At 46.5% G+C, this 26,627-nt stretch overlaps 1 protein-coding gene across 1 annotated transcript in view; it reads left to right on the plus strand.

Moving 5' to 3' along the window:
- LOC311105026 (AF4/FMR2 family member 2-like) overlaps positions 1-26,135 on the plus strand; it is a gene marked incomplete at both ends in the record, with an annotated part of 221,560 nt that extends 195,425 nt beyond the window's left edge. The window contains 6 exons of the mRNA XM_084147006.1: positions 12,285-12,421; positions 12,882-12,953; positions 14,037-14,130; positions 14,490-14,539; positions 22,614-22,828; positions 26,014-26,135. Coding sequence (XP_084003132.1) covers positions 12,285-12,421; positions 12,882-12,953; positions 14,037-14,130; positions 14,490-14,539; positions 22,614-22,828; positions 26,014-26,135 — 690 coding nt within the window. The remainder of the gene's footprint in view (positions 1-12,284; positions 12,422-12,881; positions 12,954-14,036; positions 14,131-14,489; positions 14,540-22,613; positions 22,829-26,013) is intronic.
- Positions 26,136-26,627: the final 492 nt, after the last annotated feature.

The following is a 26,627-nucleotide window of genomic DNA, read 5'->3' on the forward strand; positions in this document are numbered from 1 at the left end:
AACAGACAGACAGACAGACACAGACACTGGTCTTATTAATAGACAGCCAGACTGTCACGGCTGATGTGGATGCTGTGTGGGAGTCAGGCGCAGGACACAGAAGCTTAGTCGCAACGACTTTAATAGTCAAAAAGGCAATAACCAAAATAATGTGCCTCTAACACAGGAGGCGAGCGATTACGCTAACAGTGCGTAAAATACTAAATACTCGAGAACACAATAACAATACACCAAACGGACAGGCGTACAACAACAAACAACTGCAAACAAAACCAAAGGAAACTTATAGGTGACATAATCAATACATAATACGAGACAGGTGCACCAACAAGACAAAACCAAACAAACATAGAGAACATCAAACGGTAGCAGCTAGTACTCCGGGGACGACGAACGCCGAAGCCTGCCCGAACAAGGAGGAGGAGCAGCCTCGGCAGAATTCGTGACACAGACACTGGTCTTAATAACAAACAGACAGACAGACAGACAGACAGACACTGATCTTAATAACAGACAGACACTGTTCTTCATAACAAACAGACAGACACGGGTCTTAATAACAGACAAACAGACAGACGGACACTGGTCTTAATAACAAACAGGCAGACAGACAGACACTGGTCTTAATAACAGACAGACAGACACTGGTCTTAATAACAGACAGACAGACACTGGTCTTAATAACAGACAGACAGACAGACACTGGTCCTAATAACAGACATACAGACAGACAGACAGACAGACAGACAGACAGACAGACAGACAGACAGACAGACAGACAGACAGACAGACAGACAGTTGTCTTAATAACAAACAGACAGACAGACAGACAGACAGACAGACAGACAGACAGACAGACAGACAGACAGACAGACAGACAGACAGACAGACAGACAGACAGACAGACACTGGTCTTAAACAGACAGACACTGATCTTAATAACAGACAGACAGACACTGGTCTTAATAACAGACAGACATACACTGGTCTTAATAACAGACAAACAAACAGACAGACAGACACTGGTCTTAAACAGACAGACACTGGTCTTAATAACAAACAAACAGACAGACAGACAGACACAGACACTGGTCTTATTAACAGACAGCCAGACTGTCACGGCTGATGTGGATGCTGTGTGGGAGTCAGGCGCAGGACACAGAAGCTTAGTCGCAACGACTTTAATAGTCAAAAAGGCAATAACCAAAATAATGTGCCTCTAACACAGGAGGCGAGCGATTACGCTAACAGTGCGTAAAATACTAAATACTCGAGAACACAATAACAATACACCAAACGGACAGGCGTACAACAACAAACAACTGCAAACAAAACCAAAGGAAACTTATAGGTGACATAATCAATACATAATACGAGACAGGTGCACCAACAAGACAAAACCAAACAAACATAGAGAACATCAAACGGTAGCAGCTAGTACTCCGGGGACGACGAACGCCGAAGCCTGCCCGAACAAGGAGGAGGAGCAGCCTCGGCAGAATTCGTGACACAGACACTGGTCTTAATAACAAACAGACAGACAGACAGACAGACAGACACTGATCTTAATAACAGACAGACACTGTTCTTCATAACAAACAGACAGACACGGGTCTTAATAACAGACAAACAGACAGACGGACACTGGTCTTAATAACAAACAGGCAGACAGACAGACACTGGTCTTAATAACAGACAGACAGACACTGGTCTTAATAACAGACAGACAGACACTGGTCTTAATAACAGACAGACAGACAGACACTGGTCCTAATAACAGACATACAGACAGACAGACACTGGTCTTAAACAGACAGACACTGGTCTTAATAACAGACAGACAGACACTGGTCTTAATAACAGACAAACAAACAGACAGACAGACAGACAGACAGACAGACAGACAGACAGACACTGTTCTTAAACAGACAGACACTGGTCTTAATAACAGACAGACAGACACTAGTCTTAATAACAAACAGACAGACAGACAGACAGACACTGGTCTTATTAACAGACAGAAATACACTGGTCTTAATAACAGACAGACAGACAGACAGACAGACAGACAGACAGACAGACAGACAGACAGACAGACAGACAGACAGACAGACACTGGTCTTAATAACAAACAGACAGACAGACAGACAGACACTGGTCTTATTAACAGACAGACAGACACTGCTCTTAATAACAAACAGACAGACAGACAGACAGACAGACACTGATCTTAATAACAGACAGACAGACACTGGTCTTCATAACAAACAGACATACAGACAGACAGACAGACAGACAGACAGACACTGGTCTTAAACAGACAGACACTGGTCTTAATAACAGACAGACAGACACTAGTCTTAATAACAAACAGACAGACAGACAGACAGACAGACAGACAGACAGACAGACAGACAGACAGACAGACAGACAGACACTGGTCTTAATAACAGACAGACAGACACTGGTCTTAATAACAGACAGACAGACAGACAGACAGACAGACAGACAGACAGACAGACAGACAGACATATGTCTTAATAACAGACAGACACTGGTCTTAATAACAGACAGACAGACACTGGTCTTGATAACAAACAGACCGACACTGGTCTTAATAACAGACAGACAGACAGACACTGGTCTTAATAACAGACAGACAGACAGACAGACACTGGTCTTAATAACAGACAGACATACACTGGTCTTAATAACAGACAAACAAACAGACAGACAGACACTGGTCTTAAACAGACAGACACTGGTCTTAATAACAGACAGACAGACACTGGTCTTAATAACAACAGACAGACAGACAGACAGACAGACAGACAGACAGACAGACAGACAGACAGACAGACAGACAGACAGACAGACAGACAGACAGACAGACACTGGTCTTATTAACAGACAGCCAGACTGTCACGGCTGATGTGGATGCGGTGTGGGAGTCAGGCGCAGGACACAGAAGCTTAGTCGCAACGACTTTAATAGTCAAAAAGGCAATAACCAAAATAATGTGCCTCTAACACAGGAGGCGAGCGATTACGCTAACAGTGCGTAAAATACTAAATACTCGAGAACACAATAACGATACACCAAACGGACAGGCGTACAACAACACACAACTGCAAACAAAACCAAAGGAAACTTATAGGTGACATAATCAATACATAATACGAGACAGGTGCACCAACAAGAAAAAATCAAACAAACATAGAGAACATCAAACGGTAGCAGCTAGTACTCCGGGGACGACGAACGCCGAAGCCTGCCCGAACAAGTAGGAGGAGCAGCCTCGGCGGAATTCGTGACACAGACACTGGTCTTAATAACTGAAAGACAGACAGACAGACAGACAGACTCTGGTCTTAAACAGACAGACACTGGTATTAAACAGACAGACACTGGTCTTAAACAGACAGACACTGGCCTTAATAACAGACAGACAGACACTGGTCTTAATAACAAACAGGCAGACAGACACTGGTCTTAATAACAGACAGACAGACACTGGTCTTAATAACAGACAGACAGACACTGGTCTTAATAACATACAGACAGACACTGGTCTTAATAACAGACAGACAGACAGACAGACAGACAGACAGACAGACAGACAGACAGACAGACAGACAGACAGACAGACAGACAGACACTGGTCTTAAAAACAGACAGACAGACAGTAGTCTTAATAACAGACAGACAGACAGACAGACAGACAGACAGACAGACAGACAGACAGACAGACAGACAGACAGACAGACAGACAGACAGACAGACAGACAGACACTGGTCTTATTAACAGACAGACAGACACTGGTCTTAATAACAAACAGACAGACAGACACTGGTCTTAGTAACAAACAGACAGACAGACACTGATCTTAATAACAGACAGACACTGGTCTTCATAACAAACAGACAGACACGGGTCTTAATAACAGACAAACAAACAGACAGACAGACACTGGTCTTAATAACAGACAGACAGACACTGGTCTTAATAACAAACAAACAGACAGACAGACAGACAGACACTGGTCTTATTAACAGAAAGCCAGACACTGGTCTTAATAACAAACAGACAGACACTGATCTTAATAAGAGACAGACACTGGTCTTCATAACAAACAGACAGACACGGGTCTTAATAACAGACAAACAGACAGACGGACACTGGTCTTAATAAAAAACAGGCAGACAGACAGACACTGGTCTTAATAACAGACAGACAGACACTGGTCTTAATAACAGACAGACAGACACTGGTCTTAATAACAGACAGACAGACAGACAGACAGACACTGGTCTTAATAACAAACAGACAGACACTGGTCTTAATAACAGACAGACAGACACTGGTCTTAATAACAGACAGACAGACACTGGTCTTTAACAGACAGACAGACACTGGTCTTCATAACAAACAGACAGACGCTGGTCTTAATAACAAACAGACAGACAGACAGACAGACAGACAGACAGACACTGATCTTAATAACAGACAGACACTGGTCTTCATAACAAACAGACAGACACGGGTAGTAATAACAGACAAACAGACAGACAGACAGACAGACAGACACTGGTCTTAATAACAGAAAGACAGACACTGGTCTTAATAACAGACAGACAGACACTGGTCTTAATAACAGACAGACAGACACTGGTCTTAATAACAGACAGACAGACAGACAGACAGACAGACAGACAGACAGACAGACAGACAGACAGACAGACAGACAGACAGACAGACAGACAGACAGACAGACAGACACTGGTCTTAATAACCGACAGACAGACACTGGTCTTAATAACAAACAGACAGACAGACAGACAGACAGACAGACAGTGGTCTTAATAACAAACAGACAGACAGACAGACAGACAGACAGACAGACAGACAGACAGACAGACAGACACTGGTCTTAAACAGACAGACACTGATCTTAATAACAGACAGACAGACACTGGTCTTAATAACAGACAGACATACACTGGTCTTAATAACAGACAAACAAACAGACAGACAGACACTGGTCTTAAACAGACAGACACTGGTCTTAATAACAGACAGACAGACACTGGTCTTAATAACAGACAGACATACACTGGTCTTAATAACAGACAAACAAACAGACAGACAGACACTGGTCTTAAACAGACAGACACTGGTCTTAATAACAGACAGACAGACACTGGTCTTAATAACAGACAGACATACACTGGTCTTAATAACAGACAAACAAACAGACAGACAGACACTGGTCTTAAACAGACAGACACTGGTCTTAATAACAAACAGACAGACAGACAGACAGACAGACAGACAGACAGACAGACAGACACAGACACTGGTCTTATTAACAGAAAGCCATACTGTCACGGCTGATGTGGATGCGGTGTGGGAGTCAGGCGCAGGACACAGAATCTTAGTCGCAACGACTTTAATAGTCAAAAAGGCAATAACCAAAATAATGTGCCTCTAACACAGGAGGCGAGCGATTACGCTAACAGTACGTAAAATACTAAATACTCGAGAACACAATAACGATACACCAAACGGACAGGCGTACAACAACACACAACTGCAAACAAAACCAAAGGAAACTTATAGGTGACATAATCAATACATAATACGAGACAGGTGCACCAACAAGACAAAACCAAACAAACATAGAGAACATCAAACGGTAGCAGCTAGTACTCCGGGGACGACGAACGCCGAAGCCTGCCCGAACAAGGAGGAGGAGCAGCCTCGGCGGAATTCGTGACACAGACACTGGTCTTAATAACAAACAGACAGACAGACAGACAGACAGACAGACACTGATCTTAATAACAGACAGACACTGTTCTTCATAACAAACAGACAGACACGGGTCTTAATAACAGACAAACAGACAGACGGACACTGGTCTTAATAACAAACAGACAGACGGACACTGATCTTAATAACAGACAGACACTGGTATTAAACAGACAGACACTGGCCTTAATAACAGACAGACAGACACTGATCTTAATAACAAACAGGCAGACACTGGTCTTAATAACAGACAGACAGACAGACAGACAGACAGACAGACAGACAGACAGACAGACAGACAGACAGACAGACAGACAGACAGACAGACAGACAGACAGACCGACCGACCGACACTGGTCTTAAACAGACCGACACTGGTCTTAAACAGACAGACACTGGTCTTAATAACAAACAAACAGACAGACAGACATACAGACAGACAGACACTGGTCTTATTAACAGACAGACAGACAGACAGACAGACAGACAGACAGACAGACACTGATCTTAATAACAGACAGACACTGGTCTTCATAACAAACAGACAGACACGGGTCTTAATAACAGACAGACAGACAGACAGACACTGGTCTTAATAACAGACAGACAGACACTAGTCTTAATAACAGACAGACAGACAGACAGACAGACACTGGTCCTAATAACAAACAGACAGACACTGGTCTTTAACAGACAGACAGACACTGGTCTTAATAACAGACAGACAGACACTGGTCTTAATAACAAACAGACAGACAGACAGACAGATAGACAGACACTGGTCTTAATAACAGACAGACAGAAACTGGTCTTAATAACAGACAGACAGACAGACAGACAGACAGACACTGATCTTAATAACAGAGAGACAGACACTGGGCTTAATAACAGACAGACAGACACTGGTCTTAATAACAAACAGACAGACAGACAGACACTGATCTTAATAACAGACAGACACTGGTCTTCATAACAAACAGACAGACACGGGTCTTAATAACAGACAGACAGACAGACAGACAGACAGACAGACAGACACTGGTCTTAATAACAGACAGACAGACACTGGTTTTAATAACAGACAGACAGACAGACAGACAGACAGACAGACAGACAGACAGACACTGGTCTTAATAACAAACAGACAGACACTGGTCTTCATAACAAACAGACAGACGCTGGTCTTAATAACAAACAGACATATGCTGGTCTTAATAACAGACAGACAGACAGACAGACAGACAGACAGACAGACAGACACTGGTCTTAATAACAGACAGACAGACAGACACCGGTCTTAATAACAAACAGACAGACACTGGTCTTAATAACAGACAGACAGACACTGGTCTTAATAACAGACAGAAAGAGACTGGTCTTAATAACAGACAAACAGACAGACAGACATACATACAGACAGACAGACACTGGTCTTATTAACAGACAGACATACACTGGTCTTAATAACAAACAGACACACAGAAAGACATACACTGGTCTTAATAACAAACAGACAGACACTGGTCTTTAACAGACAGACAGACACTGGTCTTCATAACAAACAGACAGACGCTGGTCTAAATAACAAACAGACAGACAGACAGACAGACACTGGTCTTAATAACAGACAGACAGACAGACGGACACTGGTCTTAATAAGAAACAGACAGACAGACACTGGTCTTCATAACAAACAGACAGACAGACACTGGTCTTCATAACAAACAGACAGACGCTGGTCTTAATAACAAACAGACAGACACTGGTCTTAATAACAGACAGAAAGAGACTGGTCTTAATAACAGACAAACAGACAGACAGACATACATACAGACAGACAGACACTGGTCTTATTAACAGACAGACATACACTGGTCTTAATAACAAACAGACACACAGACAGACAGACACTGGTCTTAATAACAGACCGACAGACAGACAGACAGACAGACATACAGACAGACAGACAGACAGACAGACACTGGTCCTAATAACAGACATACAGACAGACACTGGTCTTAATAACAGACAGACAGACACTGGTCTTAATAACAAACAAACAGACAGACAGACAGACAGACAGACAGACAGACAGACAGACAGACACTGGTCTTAAACAGACAGACACACTGGTCTTAATAACAGACAGACAGACACTAGTCTTAATAACAAACAGACAGACAGACAGACAGACAGACAGACAGACAGACAGACAGACAGACAGACAGACAGACAGACAGACAGACACTGGTCTTAATAACAAACAGACAGACACTGGTCTTAATAACAGACAGACAGACAGATAGACAGACATACACTGGTCTTAATAACAGACAGACAGACATACACTGGTCTTAATAACAAACAGACAGACAGACAGACAGACACTGATCTTAATAACAGAGAGACAGGCAGACAGACAGACAGACAGACAAACAGACACTGGCCTCAATAACAGACAGACAGATTTTGGTCTTAATAACAAACAGACAGACGCTGGTCTTAATAACAGACAGACAGACACATGTCTTAATAACAAACAGACAGACACTGGTCTTAATAACAGACAGACAGACGGACAGACACTGGTCTTAATAACAGACAGACATACATACATACAGACAGACAGACAGACACTGGTCTTAATAACAGACATACAGATAGGCACTGGTCTTAATAACAGACAAACAGACAGACAGACAGACACTGGTCTTAATAACAGACAGACAGACAGACAGACACTGGTCTTAATAACAGACAGACAGGCACTGGTCTAAATAACAGACAGACAGACAGACACTGGTCTTAATAACAGACAGACAGACACTGACCTTAATAACAGACAGACAGACGCTGGTCTTAATAACAGACAGACAGACAGACAGACAGACACTGGTCTTAATAACAGACAGACAGACAGACAGACACTGGTCTTAATAACAGACAGACAGACACTGGTCTTAATAACAGACAAACAAACAGACAGACAGACACTGGTCTTAAACAGACAGACACTGGTCTTAATAACAGACAGACAGACACTGGTCTTAATAACAACAGACAGACAGACAGACAGACAGACAGACAGACAGACAGACAGACAGACAGACAGACAGACAGACACTGGTCTTATTAACAGACAGACAGACACTGGTCTTAATAACAAACAGACAGACAGACAGACAGACAGACAGACAGACAGACAGACAGACACTGATCTTAATAACAGACAGACACTGGTCTTCATAACAAACAGACAGACACGGGTCTTAATAACAGACAGACAGACAGACAGACACTGGTCTTAATAACAGACAGACAGACACTAGTCTTAATAACAGACAGACAGACAGACAGACAGACACTGGTCCTAATAACAAACAGACAGACACTGGTCTTTAACAGACAGACAGACACTGGTCTTAATAACAGACAGACAGACACTGGTCTTAATAACAAACAGACAGACAGACAGACAGACAGATAGACAGACACTGGTCTTAATAACAGACAGACAGAAACTGGTCTTAATAACAGACAGACAGACAGACAGACAGACAGACAGACAGACAGACAGACAGACACTGATCTTAATAACAGACAGACAGACACTGGTCTTAATAACAGACAGACAGACACTGGTCTTAATAACAAACAGACAGACAGACAGACACTGATCTTAATAACAGACAGACACTGGTCTTCATAACAAACAGACAGACACGGGTCTTAATAACAGACAACAGACAGACAGACAGACAGACAGACAGACAGACAGACAGACAGACAGACAGACAGACAGACACTGGTCTTAATAACAGACAGACAGACACTGGTCTTAATAACAGACAGACAGACAGACAGACAGACAGACAGACAGACAGACAGACAGACAGACAGACAGACAGACAGACAGACAGACAGACAGACAGACACTGGTCTTAATAACAAACAGACAGACACTGGTCTTCATAACAAACAGACAGACGCTGGTCTTAATAACAAACAGACATATGCTGGTCTTAATAACAGACAGACAGACAGACAGACAGACAGACACTGGTCTTAATAACAGACAGACAGACAGACACCGGTCTTAATAACAAACAGACAGACACTGGTCTTAATAACAGACAGACAGACACTGGTCTTAATAACAGACAGAAAGAGACTGGTCTTAATAACAGACAAACAGACAGACAGACATACATACAGACAGACAGACACTGGTCTTATTAACAGACAGACATACACTGGTCTTAATAACAAACAGACACACAGACAGACATACACTGGTCTTAATAACAAACAGACAGACACTGGTCTTTAACAGACAGACAGACACTGGTCTTCATAACAAACAGACAGACGCTGGTCTAAATAACAAACAGACAGACAGACAGACAGACACTGGTCTTAATAACAGACAGACAGACAGACGGACACTGGTCTTAATAAGAAACAGACAGACAGACACTGGTCTTCATAACAAACAGACAGACAGACACTGGTCTTCATAACAAACAGACAGACGCTGGTCTTAATAACAAACAGACAGACACTGGTCTTAATAACAGACCGACAGACAGACAGACAGACAGACATACAGACAGACAGACAGACAGACAGACACTGGTCCTAATAACAGACATACAGACAGACACTGGTCTTAATAACAGACAGACAGACACTGGTCTTAATAACAAACAAACAGACAGACAGACAGACAGACAGACAGACAGACAGACAGACAGACAGACAGACAGACAGACACTGGTCTTAAACAGACAGACACACTGGTCTTAATAACAGACAGACAGACACTAGTCTTAATAACAAACAGACAGACAGACAGACAGACAGACAGACAGACAGACAGACAGACAGACAGACAGACAGACACTGGTCTTAATAACAAACAGACAGACACTGGTCTTAATAACAGACAGACAGACAGATAGACAGACATACACTGGTCTTAATAACAGACAGACAGACATACACTGGTCTTAATAACAAACAGACAGACAGACAGACAGACACTGATCTTAATAACAGAGAGACAGGCAGACAGACAGACAGACAGACAAACAGACACTGGCCTCAATAACAGACAGACAGATTTTGGTCTTAATAACAGACAGACAGACGCTGGTCTTAATAACAGACAGACAGACACATGTCTTAATAACAAACAGACAGACACTGGTCTTAATAACAGACAGACAGACGGACAGACACTGGTCTTAATAACAGACAGACATACATACATACAGACAGACAGACAGACAGACAGACAGACAGACACTGGTCTTAATAACAGACATACAGATAGGCACTGGTCTTAATAACAGACAAACAGACAGACAGACAGACACTGGTCTTAATAACAGACAGACAGACAGACAGACACTGGTCTTAATAACAGACAGACAGGCACTGGTCTAAATAACAGACAGACAGACAGACACTGGTCTTAATAACAGACAGACAGACACTGACCTTAATAACAGACAGACAGACGCTGGTCTTAATAACAGACAGACAGACAGACAGACAGACACTGGTCTTAATAACAGACAGACAGACAGACAGACACTGGTCTTAATAACAGACAGACAGACACTGGTCTTAATAACAGACAGACAGACACTGGTCTTAATAACAGACATACAGACACTGGTCTTAATAACAGACAGACAAACAGACAGACACTGGTCCTAGCTGAAGAATGCAGCTGGGTGTACAGAGAAGAGCCCTTGTGGAGATCTGTAGTCTTTTTGAAGTGATGCTGTGGGATCTGTCTCTTACACACCTCTTCAATATCCTCAAAGAGGGGCTTGGGCCCAAGCGGCGGGCTTGATTTACCAACACACTCATCGGGCCCTAATAATTCGATTCCAGTAATTATCTCCCCAGACATTGTCCTTTATCGGAAGTTACATCCACTTGGCCATAAATCTGATCTGCGAGGTAAAGTCAGCCATGAATACAAAATGAAGGGAATTGATTGCCATTGTTACATGACTGTAATCTTTGAGCTGTAATGAATCTTTCGCCGGCCCGGTCGGTATGTGGTAAAAGGGGCTTACTTGAAATGGCTAGAACCTGCTTGAGAGGTGCTTTCAGTGGAGAGTGGTGTGTAAATCTATTTTATTTTACACTTGTGTGCTTTATGAGTCATATGCTTATTATTTGTCATTGGCACTTTGTTTTTGTGTTTTGGGTCTGTGTGCATTTGTATTTTTAGGAACGTATTCGAGAAAATTGAAGAAGATCGAAATAATATTCTGTTTCCCAACATTAATGTGACATTGTTCTTTTTCCTTCTGATTAAATCTGCTTAATATCTGTTTTCACAAGAACTTTGAGGCTTTGGAAAATTATTTAATATGAGGAGAATATTTTGTGGCCGTGTAGTGTTGTGAATCTAATGTTGATCTGATTTGATGTCTCCATCGTTTCTTCACAGATGGAGAAGTTTGGCAAAGCTGTTAACTATGCTGATGGGGCGCTGTCGTTCATAGAATGTGGCAACGCCATGGAACGGGACCCGCTGGAGGCCAAGTCTCCATACACTATGTACTCTGAGACGGTTGAACTCATCAGGTTTGTGTCCCCACCAATGTGTCCCTCCCTCCCTGCCTCCCACCCCTACCCAGGCCAGCCATCCACACCTGCCCTCAGTGAAAATTACCATCATTATATCCAGCACTGCTCCAGTCTACCCCACAAGTCAAGGCAATTAGCGGACCTCATTTTATTAATGGCAGTGAAAATGAAAATAGATGGACCTTGTAGCTCCTCATACGACCCAGGGATTCATGCACAGATGATTGAAATATTTTCTTCAAAAACGATTAGACACAGAAAATGACACAAGGCCGGCAGTTCTATGGATGCTCCCCTGGCTTTCTGGATGCTCCCCTGGCTTTCTGGATGCTCCCCTGGCTTTCTGGATGCTCCCCTGGCTTTATGGATATTGAGTCATCCTCTCTTGTTGTTATTTGAACTGAAATTAATTAATTTTTTACTGTGATTTATGTTTTTGTCTGTTCTGCTTTTGAAGATATGCCATGAGGTTAAAGAACTTTACAAGTCACTCAGCAACGGTAGCCGAGAAGAAATTAGCTGTATTGTGGTGAGTTTTCCCTTGATACAGTTTCTGATGTCAACTTCTGTGTGATGAGTGAATGATGGTTGAAGAAAACCCATCATTCCTCTGATGGGTGTGATGACAGACAAGGTTCTCTAGCCTGTGTGGGCATTTGGGTTGATTTAAGAAAATCCAGCCGGCTTCCAAACCCGTTAGATGCTAAATGTGCCGCTTCGCTCAAACACTATTTAAATCTCCACTCAGCCATCCCTCCCGACAATCGGATGTATCTTGAAGGGAGCTTTAAAACACTGCTAAAGCACTTAATCAGCTTAAAGTGGATCATTATTCTTGTATTTCATTAAGCTATTACGGATAATGAAAGATTTCCTGGCGGCAAGCAACAGCCTATAAACATATACAGTATACTAACCACACTGCTACAGGGGAGATGAAGGGAGACTATATGCTGCCTGTCATATTGATTGTATAATCTGAGTAGAATGTTATGGTTAGAATGCCATGGTTAGAATGTCATGGTTAGAATGCCATGGTTAGAATGTTATGGTTAGAATGTCATGGTTAGAATGTCATGGTTAGAATGCCATGGTTAGAATGTCATGGTTAGAATATCATGGTTAGAATGTCATGGTTAGAATGTTATGGTTAGAATGTTATGATTAGAATGTTATGGTTAGGCTCTCAGTCATAACAGTGTAGACAGAGTAGGAGTGAGACTCCCAGGTCATAATTCCTGTGTTAGTATACTGTTCAGACATCATTAGGGATGGTGATGACTCATTAATGCCAGAGTGCTGGTGTCATGTCATGGGGTGGTGCATATGTCCCAAGCATCTGCTGTCTGGCTACTGCCTCTGTTTTCTAGCTTTTATTTTCTAAGCAATTAGAGAGGTACATTTGATAACAACAATATGAAATGATCATGCAAAATGGATATGTCAAGTTAATGTGTTAGAAAACACGTTTTCCTTCTTGTTATTTATTTGATGATTTGTGTTGAATGTTTAATGTCCGTAATTGATACACAGACTGTTATGTTGCCAATACCAGATATACTGTATTAGGTCCTGTATTGAATGGAATGTTGTTATACTCTTATCGCCATAGCAATCGCTGTTTATCCCTCCTGTACTTGAGAATGTTCAAACTGAAGAAGGACCATGCCGTAAAATATTCCCGTTCCCTGATGGAGTATTTCAAGGTAACTAACTCGAATTCTAACTTCTAATTCTAACTTATATGAATAAAAAGAGTGATCGCTGTAGAGCACATCAAGCAAATTAAGATTTCTAAATTGAATTTATATTTGTGTTGAGTTGCGTGTACTCATTAGTTTGCATGGTGGTCATTAAAAGCAATTAATGTTTTCGCGGTTAGTGTGCAAACTAAGTGTATCAATTATCTACATACATTAGTGCTTAAGCCTGTTTTAATTAATTATGGTGCATATTATTCTAGAGACGCTGTTTGCGTTGCAGTGATAGCTTTTCTAAGCTGTGCAATGTGTTTGTATAGTAGTGCTGCCAAATGTCATGTTCTCACAAACCTTTTCCATTCCAGAATTCGGCTAAAAGTTCCCAAGCACCTTCACCATGGGGAGCCAATGGAAAGTGAGTAACATTTCACCTCAGTCATCTAATGTTGCATTACAATGCATTCTTTATACCAGATATCTCCCGGAACAGAAACATTTATGTGCCTACTCCTGGCCAAGCAACGAGCTAATCCTCTCAGATGGTGACTGCTTTGTTCAGACAAAAGCAATGATAGAAAGAGCCTCTGTCAGTGTGACTTTCAGCACATCACACTGGTGGGGTGAGATGAGATCTGAGATGAGCTCACCGCTTCACTGTTCTTCTGGATTCTCCATGGCAACTGAACCTAACTGATCCACCCTGTGTGTTTGGGTTTGGGCTTCCGTGGGGCTTCCGTGGGGCTACCGTGGGGCTACCGTGGGGCTTCCGTGGGGCTTCCGTGGGGCTACCATGGGGCTTCCGTGGGGCTACCGTGGGGCTTCCGTGGGGCTACCGTGGAGCTCGTCAGTGTGTCTGGCAGTCGGCGGTGAGCCATCCTCTGTGTGTGACTGTGAGCTCCCTTGAGCCTGTCTTTTGTGCTGTTCTGCTGTGAGAGGAGCTGTCAGAAGCAATTAGCCTCAGATCCTACTGGCTCCTAGGGCTCCTGCAACCTCCTCCAGTTCACCATGGTCACATTAGCAACAAACTAGCCTTTTTAATCCCATGTGTCAGCTCTGCTACCTGCGGACTGTAATCAACATTAGATTACACTCTGCTCTGGCCTTTCCCACAGTTTGTTTGTTCTGTCCTTGACAATCATGATTTTTTATTTATTTATTTATTGTCTTTTTTTCACCCTCAAGGGTTTGTTAATTTCAGCAAAAGCCTCAAACTGCAAGAGAGGGTGCCGAGAGAGGCAAGCTGTTGACAGGGCACATAATTTAACTTCACGGGGGGAGTGCCTTTCAATTTAGTGCTGAATTATAGGATCTGGAGCCTGATTGTTTAGGTTTGGCACTAAAAGACGGATGAATATGTCCTCTGATTGATGGCTCAAGCCGACTGACAGAAGATCATGCCATGGTTGTCAAGCCGAGAAAAGCCCCAGTTTGTCGATCATACAAAATCAAATAAGTATTAGTGATTAAGCCTGATGGAGAGTGGTTAAGCCTGACAGACAGTGGTTAAGCCTGACGGACAGTGGTTAAACCTGACCGACAGTGGTTAAGCCTGACGGACAGTGGTTAAGCCTGACGGACAGTGGTTAAGCCTGGCGGACAGTGGTTAAGCCTGACCGACAGTGGTTAAGCCTGACGGACAGTGGTTAAGCCTGACGGACAGTGGTTAAGCCTGACGGACAGTGGTTAAGCCTGACGGACAGTATTTAAGCCTGACGGACAGTGGTTAAGCCTGACGGACAGTATTTATGCCTGACCGACAGTGATTAAGCCTGACCGACAGTGATTAAGCCTGACCGACAGTGGTTAAGCCTGACAGACAGTGGTTAAGCCTGACGGACAGTGGTTAAGCCTGACGGACAGTGGTTAAGCCTGACGGACAGTGGTTAAGCCTGACGGACAGTGGTTAAGCCTGGCGGACAGTGGTTAAGCCTGACGGACAGTGGTTAAGCCTGACGGACAGTATTTAAGCCTGACGGACAGTGGTTAAGCCTGACGGACAGTATTTATGCCTGACCGACAGTGATTAAGCCTGACCGACAGTGGTTAAGCCTGACGGACAGTGGTTAAGCCTGGCGGACAGTGGTTAAGCCTGACCGACAGTGGTTAAGCCTGACCGACAGTGGTTAAGCCTGACCGACAGTGGTTAAGCCTAACGGACAGTGGTTAAGCCTGACGGACAGTGGTTAAGCCTGACGGACAGTATTTAAGCCTGACCGACCGTGGTTAAGCCTGACCGACAGTGGTTAAGCCTGACCGACAATAGTTAAGCCTGACAAAATAACATTTATTGGCTAAATATAAACCTATACAGTTCAAAACTCCCTGATCAGTGTCACGTTCATCATAATGATTGGACCAAGGCGCAGCGTGATATGCGTACATCTCTTTAATAGTGTACTAGCAACACGATACAAAATACAAAACAACTAAACGAAACGTGAAGTCCTCGGTCATGAACATAAAACAACACGGAACAAGATCCCACGAATCACAAGTGCACAAAAGGCTGCCAAAGTATGGTTCCCAATCAGAGACAACAAGCAACAGCTGATTCTCGTTGCCTCTGATTAAGAACCACCCCGGCCAACCTAGAAACACATAACCTAGAACAGAACATAGAAAACGAAACATAGACACTACACAAAGAAACTAACACCCTGGCTCAACATACAAGAGTCCCCAGAGCCAGGGCGTGACAGTACCCCCCCCAAAGGCGCGGACTGCGACCGCGCCAACATAAACCCAACAGGGGAGGGGCCGGGTGGGCATTCCACCTCGGAGGCGGATCCGGCTCCGGGCGTGACCACCACCCTCTAACAACCCCCCCGTAGCGCCCCTGGTCTGGCCCCGCTGGCTGGAGCTGGACTGGACATCGGTGGAGCGGATTGCTTAGGCTCCGGTGTGGAGCAGCTGACCGGTGAAGCAGGGACGGGCCGGACCGGACTGACGACGCGCACCACAGGCTTGGTGCGGGGAGCAGGGACGGGCCAGACCGGGCTGGCGACGCGCACCACAGGCTTGGTGCGGGGAGCAGGAACAGGCCGGGACGGGCTGACGACGCGCACCATTGGCTTGGTGCGGGGAGCAGGAACGGGCCGGGCCGGGCTGGCGACGCACACCATAGCCTTGGTGCGGGGAGCAGGAACAGGCCGGGCCGGGCCGGTGACGCGCACCATTGGCTTGGTGCGAGGGGCAGGAACAGGCCGGGCCGGAATGGCGAAGGCGCATCACAGGCTTGGTGCGAGGGGCAGGAACAGGCTGGACCGGGCTGGCGACACGCACCACAGGCTTGGTGCGGGGAGCAGGAACGGGCCGGACCGGGCTGTGGAGACGGACTGGAGGTCTGGAGCGAAGAGCTGACACAACCCGTCCTGGCTGAATGCCTATTTTTACACACTCTGTGTGAGGCATCAGCACAGGACGTACAGGGCTGTGTACTCGTACTGGCACTACAGCACGTGACACTGGCGCAGGATATCCGGGACCGAGGAGGGGTACTGGAGGCCACGAGCGTTGAGCCGGCACACTCCGTCCTGGCTGCATGCCCACCTTAGCACGACACGTGCGTGGTGCTCGCACAGGACGTACCGGACTGTGCCGGACCACTCGCGGCACAGTACGCAGCTCCGCATACCTCGGAACATGCCCAGTCTCACGCTGCCTAGCCTGAGTACAGGGAGTTGGCTCTGCTCTACCTCTAGGCTCCGCCAACCTCCCTTCCAGCCCCCCAAACCCGGTGGCCTCCTCTCCTAATCCCCAAACTCGCCCCGTAGCTGCCTCCAGCAGCCCCGTCGTCCATGCCGTGTGCCCCCCCCCAAAAAAATTATTGGGGTTGCCTCTTGCGTGTCCGACGTCGGCCCGGTTGGCGCCGCTGCTCCTCTCTATGGCGCGCCTCCACCGTCTCCTCCCACGGACGGCGATCCATTCCGGCCTGGATTTCCTCCCAAGTCCAGGACCCCTGCCCGTCCAAGATCTCCTCCCACGTCCAGGCTGTCTGCTCCTGGACACGCTGCTTGGTCCTTTGATGGTGGGATCTTCTGTCACGTTCGTCATAATGATTGGACCAAGGCGCAGCGTGATATGCGTACATCTCTTTAATAGTGTACTAGCAACACGATACAAAATACAAAACAACTAAACGAAACGTGAAGTCCTCGGTCATGAACACAAACCAACACGGAACAAGATCCCACGAATCACAAGTGCACAAAAGGCTGCCAAAGTATGGTTCCCAATCAGAGACAACAAGCAACAGCTGATTCTCGTTGCCTCTGATTGAGAACCACCCCGGCCAACCTAGAAACACATAACCTAGAACAGAACATAGAAAACGAAACATAGACACTACACAAAGAAACTAACACCCTGGCTCAACATACAAGAGTCCCCAGACCCAGGGCGTGACAATCAGGCTCCCTGGTTCAGAAAGCTAAGAGCGAAAACCTCTCAAAGGGGAAATGTCCTCATTGTAATCTGCCTTTGATCACTGTATATATAATTCACTTTACTCCCTGTATATATGATTCACTTTACTCTCTGTATATATCAAATCTGTATATATTAATTCACTTTACTCCCTGTATATGTAATTCACTTTACTCCCTGTATATATAATTCACTTTACTCTGTATTAATTCACTTTACTTTCTGTATACAATACCAGTCAAAAGTTTGGACACACCTACTCTTTCCGGGGTTTTTCTTTATTTTTTACTATTTTCTACATTGTAGAATAATAGTGAAGACATCAAAACTATGAAATGACACATATGGAATCATGTAGTAACCAAAAAAGTGTTAAACAAATCAAAATATATGTTATATTTGAGATTTTTCAAATAGCCACCCTTTGCCTTGATGACAACTTTGCACACTCTTGGCATTCTCTCAACCAGCTTCATGAGGTAGTCACCTGGAATGCATTTCAATTAACATGTGTGCCTTCTTAAAAGTTAATTTGTGGAATTTATTTCCTCCTTAATGCGTTTGAGCCAATCAGTTGTGTTGTGACAAGGTAGGGGTGGTATACAGAAGATAGCCCTATTTGGTAAAAGACCAAGTCCATATTATGGCAAGAACAGCTCAAATAAGCAAAGAGAAATGGCAGTCCATCATTACTTTAAGACATGAAGGTCAGTCAATACGGATAATTTCAAGAACTTTTAAAGTTTCTTCAGGTGCAGTCGCAAAAACCATCAAGCGCTATGATGAAACTGGCTCACATGAGGACCGCCTGTGACACTCTGGCTCCATGGACTTTGATATTTGAGCCAGGGTTGTTCATTTTCATTTGTTTGGGTGTATTTCTATGTTGGGGTGTCTAGGTTGTTGATTTCTATGTTTGGTGATTGTGCTTGATTAGTCATATGACTCCCAATCGGAGGTAACGAGTGTCAGCTGTCGGCTCGTTATCTCTGATTGGGAGCCATATTTATACTGTGTGGTTTCTCCTTGGTTTTGTGGGTTTTTGTTCCGTTTTCGGTCTGTGTACCGTGGACTTCATTGAGTCGTCTTTTGTTTTGGATTTTGGTTACTTTGCTAAATAAAGTCATGTTTCTTGGACACGTTGCGCCTTGGTCATACTTGGACAACATAGACGACCGTGACAGAAAAACCCACCACAAAAAGACCAAGCAGCGTGTCAAGCGGCAACAGGACCTACCTACACAGGATTTATGGACTCCCATAAAGGATTCATGGACATGGGAGGAGATTCTGGATGGTGAGGGGCCTTGGGATCAACCGGGAGAATATCGCCGTCCTCGTGAAGAGCGGGAGGCAGCTAAAGCCGAGAGGCGGCGATATGAGGAGGCAGCACGGAGGCAAGGCTGGAAGCCCGAGAGTACTACCCAAAAATTTCTTGGGGGGGGGCTAGAAGGGAGTGTGGCGAAGTCAGGTAGGAGACCTGCGCCTACTCCCTGGACTGACCGTGGAGAGCGAGAGTACGGGCAGACACCGTGTTACGCAGTAGAGCGCATGGTGTCTCCTGTACGCAGGCATAGCCCGGTTCGGTACATTCCGGCTCCACGTATCGGCCGGGCTAGACTGAGCATTGAGCCAGATGTCATGAGGCCGGCCCCACGCATCCGGTCACCAGTGCGTCTCCTCGGGCCGGCTTACATGGCACCAGCCTTACGCATGGTGTCCCCGGTTCGCCTACATAGCCCGGTGCGGGTTATTCCACCTCCCTGTACTGGTCAGGCGACGGGGAGCATACAACCAGGTAAGGTTGGTCAGGCTCAGTGCTCAAGGGAGCCAGTACGCCTGCACGGTCCGGTATTTCCGGCACCACCTCCTGTCTCCAGTCCAGTACCACCAGTGCCTACACCACGCACTAAGCCTCCTGTGTGTTCCCCGAGTCCTGTGCGTCCTGTTCCTGCTTCCCGCACTAGCCCTGAGATGCGTGTCCTCAGCCCGGTACCTCCAGTTCCGGCACCACGCATCAGGCCTACGGTGCGTCCCCAGGGTCCAGTATGCCCTGTTCCTGCTCCCCGCACTAGCCCTGAGAGGCGTGTCCTCAGCCCGGTACCTCCAGTTCCGGCACCACGCATCAGGCCTACGGTGCGTCCCCAGGGTCCAGCATGCCCTGTTGCTTCTCTCCGCACTAGCCCTGAGATGCGTGTCCTCAGCCCGGTACCTCCAGTTCCGGCACCACGCATCAGGCCTACGGTGCGTCCCCAGGGTCCAGCATGCCCTGTTGCTTCTCCCCGCACTAGCCCTGAGATGCGTGTCCTCAGCCCGGTACCTCCTGTTCCGGCACCACGCACCAGGCCTACGATGCGCCTCAGACAGCCAGAGTCTGCCGTCTGCCCAACGGGGCCTGAACTGTCCGTCTGCCCAACGCCGTCTGAACTGCCCGTCTGCCCAACGGGGCCTGAACTGTCCGTCTGCCCAACGCCGTCTGAACTGCCCGTCTGCCCAACGCCGTCTGAACTGTCCGTCTGCCAAGCGCCGCAGGAACTGCCCGTCTGTACTGAGCCTGCAAAGCCGCCCGTCTGCCATGAGCCTTCAGAGCCGTCCGCCAGACCGGAGCCGCTAGAGCTCTCCGCCAGACAGGAGCAGCCAGAGCCTTCCGCCAGACAGGATCAGCCAGAGCCTTCCGCCAGACAGGATCAGCCAGAGCCTTCCGCCAGACAGGATCAGCCAGAGCCTTCCGCCAGACAGGATCAGCCAGAGCCTTCCGCCAGACAGGAGCAGCCAGAGCTGTCCGCCAGACAGGATCAGCCAGAGCCTTCCGCCAGCCATGAGCAGCCAGATCCGTCAGCCAGCCATGAACAGCCAGATCCGTCAGCCAGCCATGAGCAGCCAGATCCGTCAGCCAGCCATGAGCAGCCAGATCCGTCAGCCAGCCATGAGCCGTCCAGCCAGGATCCGCCAGAGCCGTCCAGCCAGGATCCGCCAGAGCCGTCTAGCCAGGATCCGCCAGAGCCGTCCAGCCCGGATCCGCCAGCCAGCCAGGATCCGCCAGAGCCAGCCAGCCAGGATCCGCCATTCAGTCCGGAGCTGCCCCTCAGTCCGGTGCTGCCCCTTAGTCAGGTACTGTCCCTTAGCCCGGTGCTGCCCCTTAGTCCGGTGCTGCCCCTTAGCCCGGTGCTGCCCCTTATCCCGGTGCTGCCCCTTATCCCGGTGCTGCCCCTTAGTCCGGTGCTGCCCCTTAGTCCGGTGTTGCCCCTTAGTCCAGGTGGGGTTAGTTGGAGGGTGGTCATTGGGAGGAGGCTACTGAAGCAGGTTGTGACTGTGGTGGGGTGGGGATCACGACCGGGGCCAGAGCCGCCACCGTGGACAGACGCCCACCCAGACCCTCCCCTAGTCCTTATGTTGGTGCGCCCGGAGTTCGCACCTTTAGGGGGGGGTACTGTGACACTCTGGCTCCATGGACTTTGATATTTGAGCCAGGGTTGTTCATTTTCATTTGTTTGGGTGTATTTCTATGTTGGGGTGTCTAGGTTGTTGATTTCTATGTTTGGTGATTGTGCTTGATTAGTCATATGACTCCCAATCGGAGGTAACGAGTGTCAGCTGTCGGCTCGTTATCTCTGATTGGGAGCCATATTTATACTGTGTGGTTTCTCCTTGGTTTTGTGGGTTTTTGTTCCGTTTTCGGTCTGTGTACCGTGGACTTCATTGAGTCGTCTTTTGTTTTGGATTTTGGTTACTTTGCTAAATAAAGTCATGTTTCTTGGACACGTTGCGCCTTGGTCATACTTGGACGACATAGACGACCGTGACACCGCCACAGGAATGGAAGACCCAGAGTTACCTCTGCTGCAGAGGATAAGTTCATTAGAGTTACCAGCCTCAGAAATTGCAGCCCAAATAAATCCACTATCTTTTTTTATTTGCTTCTGTAAGTAGCTGTTTTGCCCAGGATATCAAAAACCATGGTGTCCAGTGGTTATACAGTACAGTATTATCGCTTTGGTGGTGCCCTGACCTTTCACCTCCAACCACTAACCTGTGACTCCTGTATTGTGTCTCTGTCTTCCCAGGAGCACAGGCACCCCGTCGCCCCTGTCACTGAGTCCCTCCCCGGTCAGTTCGGTCAGCAGCAGTACAGGCCTTGCGGGCGCCGGGGCCTCCGGCAACGTGGCTATCCCCCAGCGTATCCACCACATGGCCGCCAGCCACGTCAACATCACCAACAACATTCTCCGTAGCTATGAGCACTGGGACACGGCAGAGAAGTTGGCCACAGAGAGCCAAGGTACTGGAGACTGGACACAACCTATAAAACAGTCTCTCTGTTTTAGAACAGGATGTTTATATAGGAGATGGCAGCAATGGGAGATTTTATACATTAGTAGAATAAATTGTCCTGTAGATACTGGGTAGGGTGGTAACTGTAGCTGATGTAGCAGTAATAGTTACATACAACATCCACTTTACTCTTTTGTTATCATATCATATATTTGTGTTAATACATGTATTCCCATTCATCTTCCATGCATACAGTAATTATACAGTGAGGAAAAAAAGTATTTGATCCCCTGCTGATTTTGTACGTTTGCCCACTGACAAAGACATGATCAGTCTATAATTTTAATGGTAGGTTAATTTGAAAAGTGAGAGACAGAATAACAACAAAAAAATGTCAAAAATGTTAATGAATTGATTTGCATTTTAATGAGGGAAATAACTATTTGACCCCTCTGCAAAACATGACTTAGTACTTGGTGGCAAAACCCTTGTTGGCAATCACAGAGTTCAGACGTTTCTTGTAGTTGGCCACCAGGTTTGCACACATCTCAGGAGGGATTTTGTCCCACTCCTCTTTGCAGATCTTCTCCAAGTCATTAAGGTTTTGAGGCTGATGTTTGGCAACTCGAACCTTCAGCTCCCTCCACAGATTTTCTATGGGATTAAGGTCTGGAGACTGGCTAGGCCACTCCAGGACCTTAATGTTCTTCTTCTTGAGCCACTCCTTTGTTGCCTTGGCCGTGTGTTTGGGTCATTGTCATGCTGGATTACCCATCCACAACCCATTTTCAATGCCCTGGCTGAGGGAAGGAGGTTCTCACCCAAGATGCGGTGAAGTTGTCCTGTCCCCTTAGCAGAAAAACACCCCCAAACCATAATGTTTCCACCTCCATGTTTGACGGTGGGGATGGTGTTCTTGGGGTCATAGGCAGCATTCCTCCTCCTCCAAACACAGCGAGTTGAGTTGATGCCAAAGAGCTCCATTTTGGTCTCATCTGACCACAACACTTTCACCCAGTTCTCCTCTGAATCATTCAGGTGTTCATTGGTAAACTTCAGACGGGCCTGTATATGTGCTTTCTTGAGCAGGGGGACCTTGCGGGCGCTGCAGGATTTCAGTCCTTCACGGCGTAGTGTGTTACCAATTGTTTTCTTGGTGACTATGGTCCCAGCTGCCTTGAGATCACTGACAAGATCGTCCCGTGTAGTTCTGGACTGATTCCTCACCGTTCTCATGATCATTGCAACTCCACGAGGTGAGATCTTGCATGGAGCCCCAGGCCGAGGGAGATTGACAGTTCTTTTGTGTTTCTTCCATTTGTGAATAATCGCACCAACTGTTGTCACCTTCTCACCAAGCTGCTTGGCGAGGGTTTGTAGCCCATTCCAGCCTTGTGTAGGTCTACAATCTTGTCCCTGACATCCTTGGAGAGCTCTTTGGTCTTGGCCATGGTGGAGAGTTTGGATTCTGATTGATTGCTTCTGTGGACAGGTGTCTTTTATACAGGTAACAAACTGAGATTAGGAGCACTCTCTTTAAGAGTGGGCTCCTAATCTCAGCTCATTACCTGTATAAAAGACACCTGGGAGCCAGAAATCTTTCTGATTGAGAGGGGGTCAAATGCTTATTTCCCTCATTAAAATGCAAATCAATTTATAACATTTTTGACATTTTTGACTCTCACTGTTCAAATAAACCTACCATTAAAATTATAGACTGATCATTTCTTTGTCAGTGGGCAAACGTACAAAATCAGCAGGGGATCAAATACTTTTTTCCCTCACTGTATATGAGTAATTATTCCTATCGGTTCGGAACCAAGGCCAGTCAGATCCTTTCATCACCCTCAGGATGGCCTATATATGGACTGATGTGTTCTGTATTCTTTTGTGGCGATATGGAGAATAGAGGAGCCCTAGGCCATGACCCATTTACTGTCATTAATGAGTGAATGTACAGACTAGAGAGAGACCAGCAGAGATGTGGAGGACACCCCTCTCTGACTGTGTGTGGAGGGTTTGATGTGTCGTGTCTCTGTCATTTCCTGAGCCTAGCTGATTAAAGGGGCAGGTTACGTGGTTGTGTGAGGAAAGAGCTCTCTCTCGCAGCCTCAGAAGTACCCCATTAGAAGTTGATCCTCCCTCCACCTCTCCTCCTCTCTGTCGACACTCATAATGGGCTCAATTAGAGCCTGTTGGATGGTGTCTTTGGTGGAAATGAGAGAGGAATTGGCCAGTTATGTCACCATAAGGCCTAGGTGGGCCTTTCAGCACATACTGATCACCAGAGCTGTTACTTTTAGGATTGAGCCGTTCCGGCACTCAATCACCCACTGTTTATTAGGAGGGAGGAAGAGAGGTTAGGAGGGAGGGAAGAGAGGTTAGGAGGGAGGGAAGAGATGTTAGGAGGGAGGAAGAGAGGTTAGGAGGGAGGAAAGAGATGGAAGAGATGGAAGAGAGGTTAGGAGGGAGGAAGAGAGGAAGAGAGGTTGGGAGGGAGTGAAGAGATGGAAGAGAGGGAAGAGAGGTTAGGAGGGAGGGAAGAGATGTTAGGAGGGAGGAAGAGAGGTTAGGAGGGAGGGAAGAGATGGAAGAGATGGAAGAGAGGTTAGGAGGGAGGAACAGAGGTTGGGAGGGAGGGAAGAGATGGAAGAGAGGGAAGAGAGGTTAGGAAGGAGGGAGGGAGGGAGGGAGGGAGGGAAGAGATGGAAGAGAGGGAAGAGAGGTTAGGAGGGAGGAAAGAGATGGAAGAGAGGTTAGGAGGGAGGAAGAGAGGTTGGGAGGGAGGGAAGAGATGGAAGAGAGGGAAGAGAGGTTAGGAGGGAGGGAAGAGATGGAAGAGAGGGAAGAGAGGTTAGGAGGGAGGAAAGAGATGGAAGAGAGGTTTGGAGGGAGGAAGAGAGGTTTAAGGGAGGGAAGAGAGGTTAGGAGGGAGGAAGAGAAGTTTAAGGGAGGGAAGAGAGGTTAGGAGGGAGGAAGAGAGGTTAGGAGGGAGGGAAGAGATGGAAGAGAGATTAGGAGGGAAGAGAGGTTGGGAGGGAAGGAAGAGAGGTTCAGAGGGAGGAAAGAGAGGAATGGAAAATAGAGCCTTCATTATGCTATTACACCTGTCTGTCAGTCTTTGTCTTGTACACACACACACAAACACACCTAAACACTCACTCACTCTCTCCCCTTCGCCTCCTTCCACAGAGTTCTTTCAGGAGCTGGACTCAATGATGGAACCGTTGAGCCAACACAGCAGCATGATAGAACTGGTGCGCCACATACGCCAAGGACTGCACTGGCTACGGATAGAGGCCCACTTGTTATAGTAAAACTGTCTGCCACTCTGTCTGTCTCACACCTCCATCACTACCTCTACCAGCCAGCAACACCCAGCATCCCCCAGTCTCCAGCCATCTGATAACCCCCCAATGGACCCCCACCACACTGCCAGCCAGCAAGCCCCACCCCATGTCATCTCTCTGAGGTCAGAGGTCATCATCTGCTCTACTACACAGTCTGTCTCTCTGCTCCCTCTGTACAAGGTAGACATTTCCATTGGATGTGGGGGGGGGAAAGTGAAGTCCCACTTTTCAAACCCCAAAGCCAATGAGAGGGAAGTCCCACCATCCAAACCCCAAAGCGAATGAGAGGTAAGTCCCACCTAAGACCTGTGGAATGTCTCCAAAGCGTGCCACTAGAGGAGAAGGATCTGTGCTGTTTTGGTGGTTTTCTGCCCGACAGAGCCCTGTGATTTCCCTGTTGTTGTTTTGATCAGACCGCTCCTGAGGGCCTCTTAGAACACTGGGAGCTTTGTTCAG

This window comes from Coregonus lavaretus (assembly GCF_964263955.1).
Source record: "Coregonus lavaretus genome assembly, chromosome: 29".
In the NCBI taxonomy this organism is placed as follows: Eukaryota; Metazoa; Chordata; class Actinopteri; order Salmoniformes; family Salmonidae; genus Coregonus; species Coregonus lavaretus.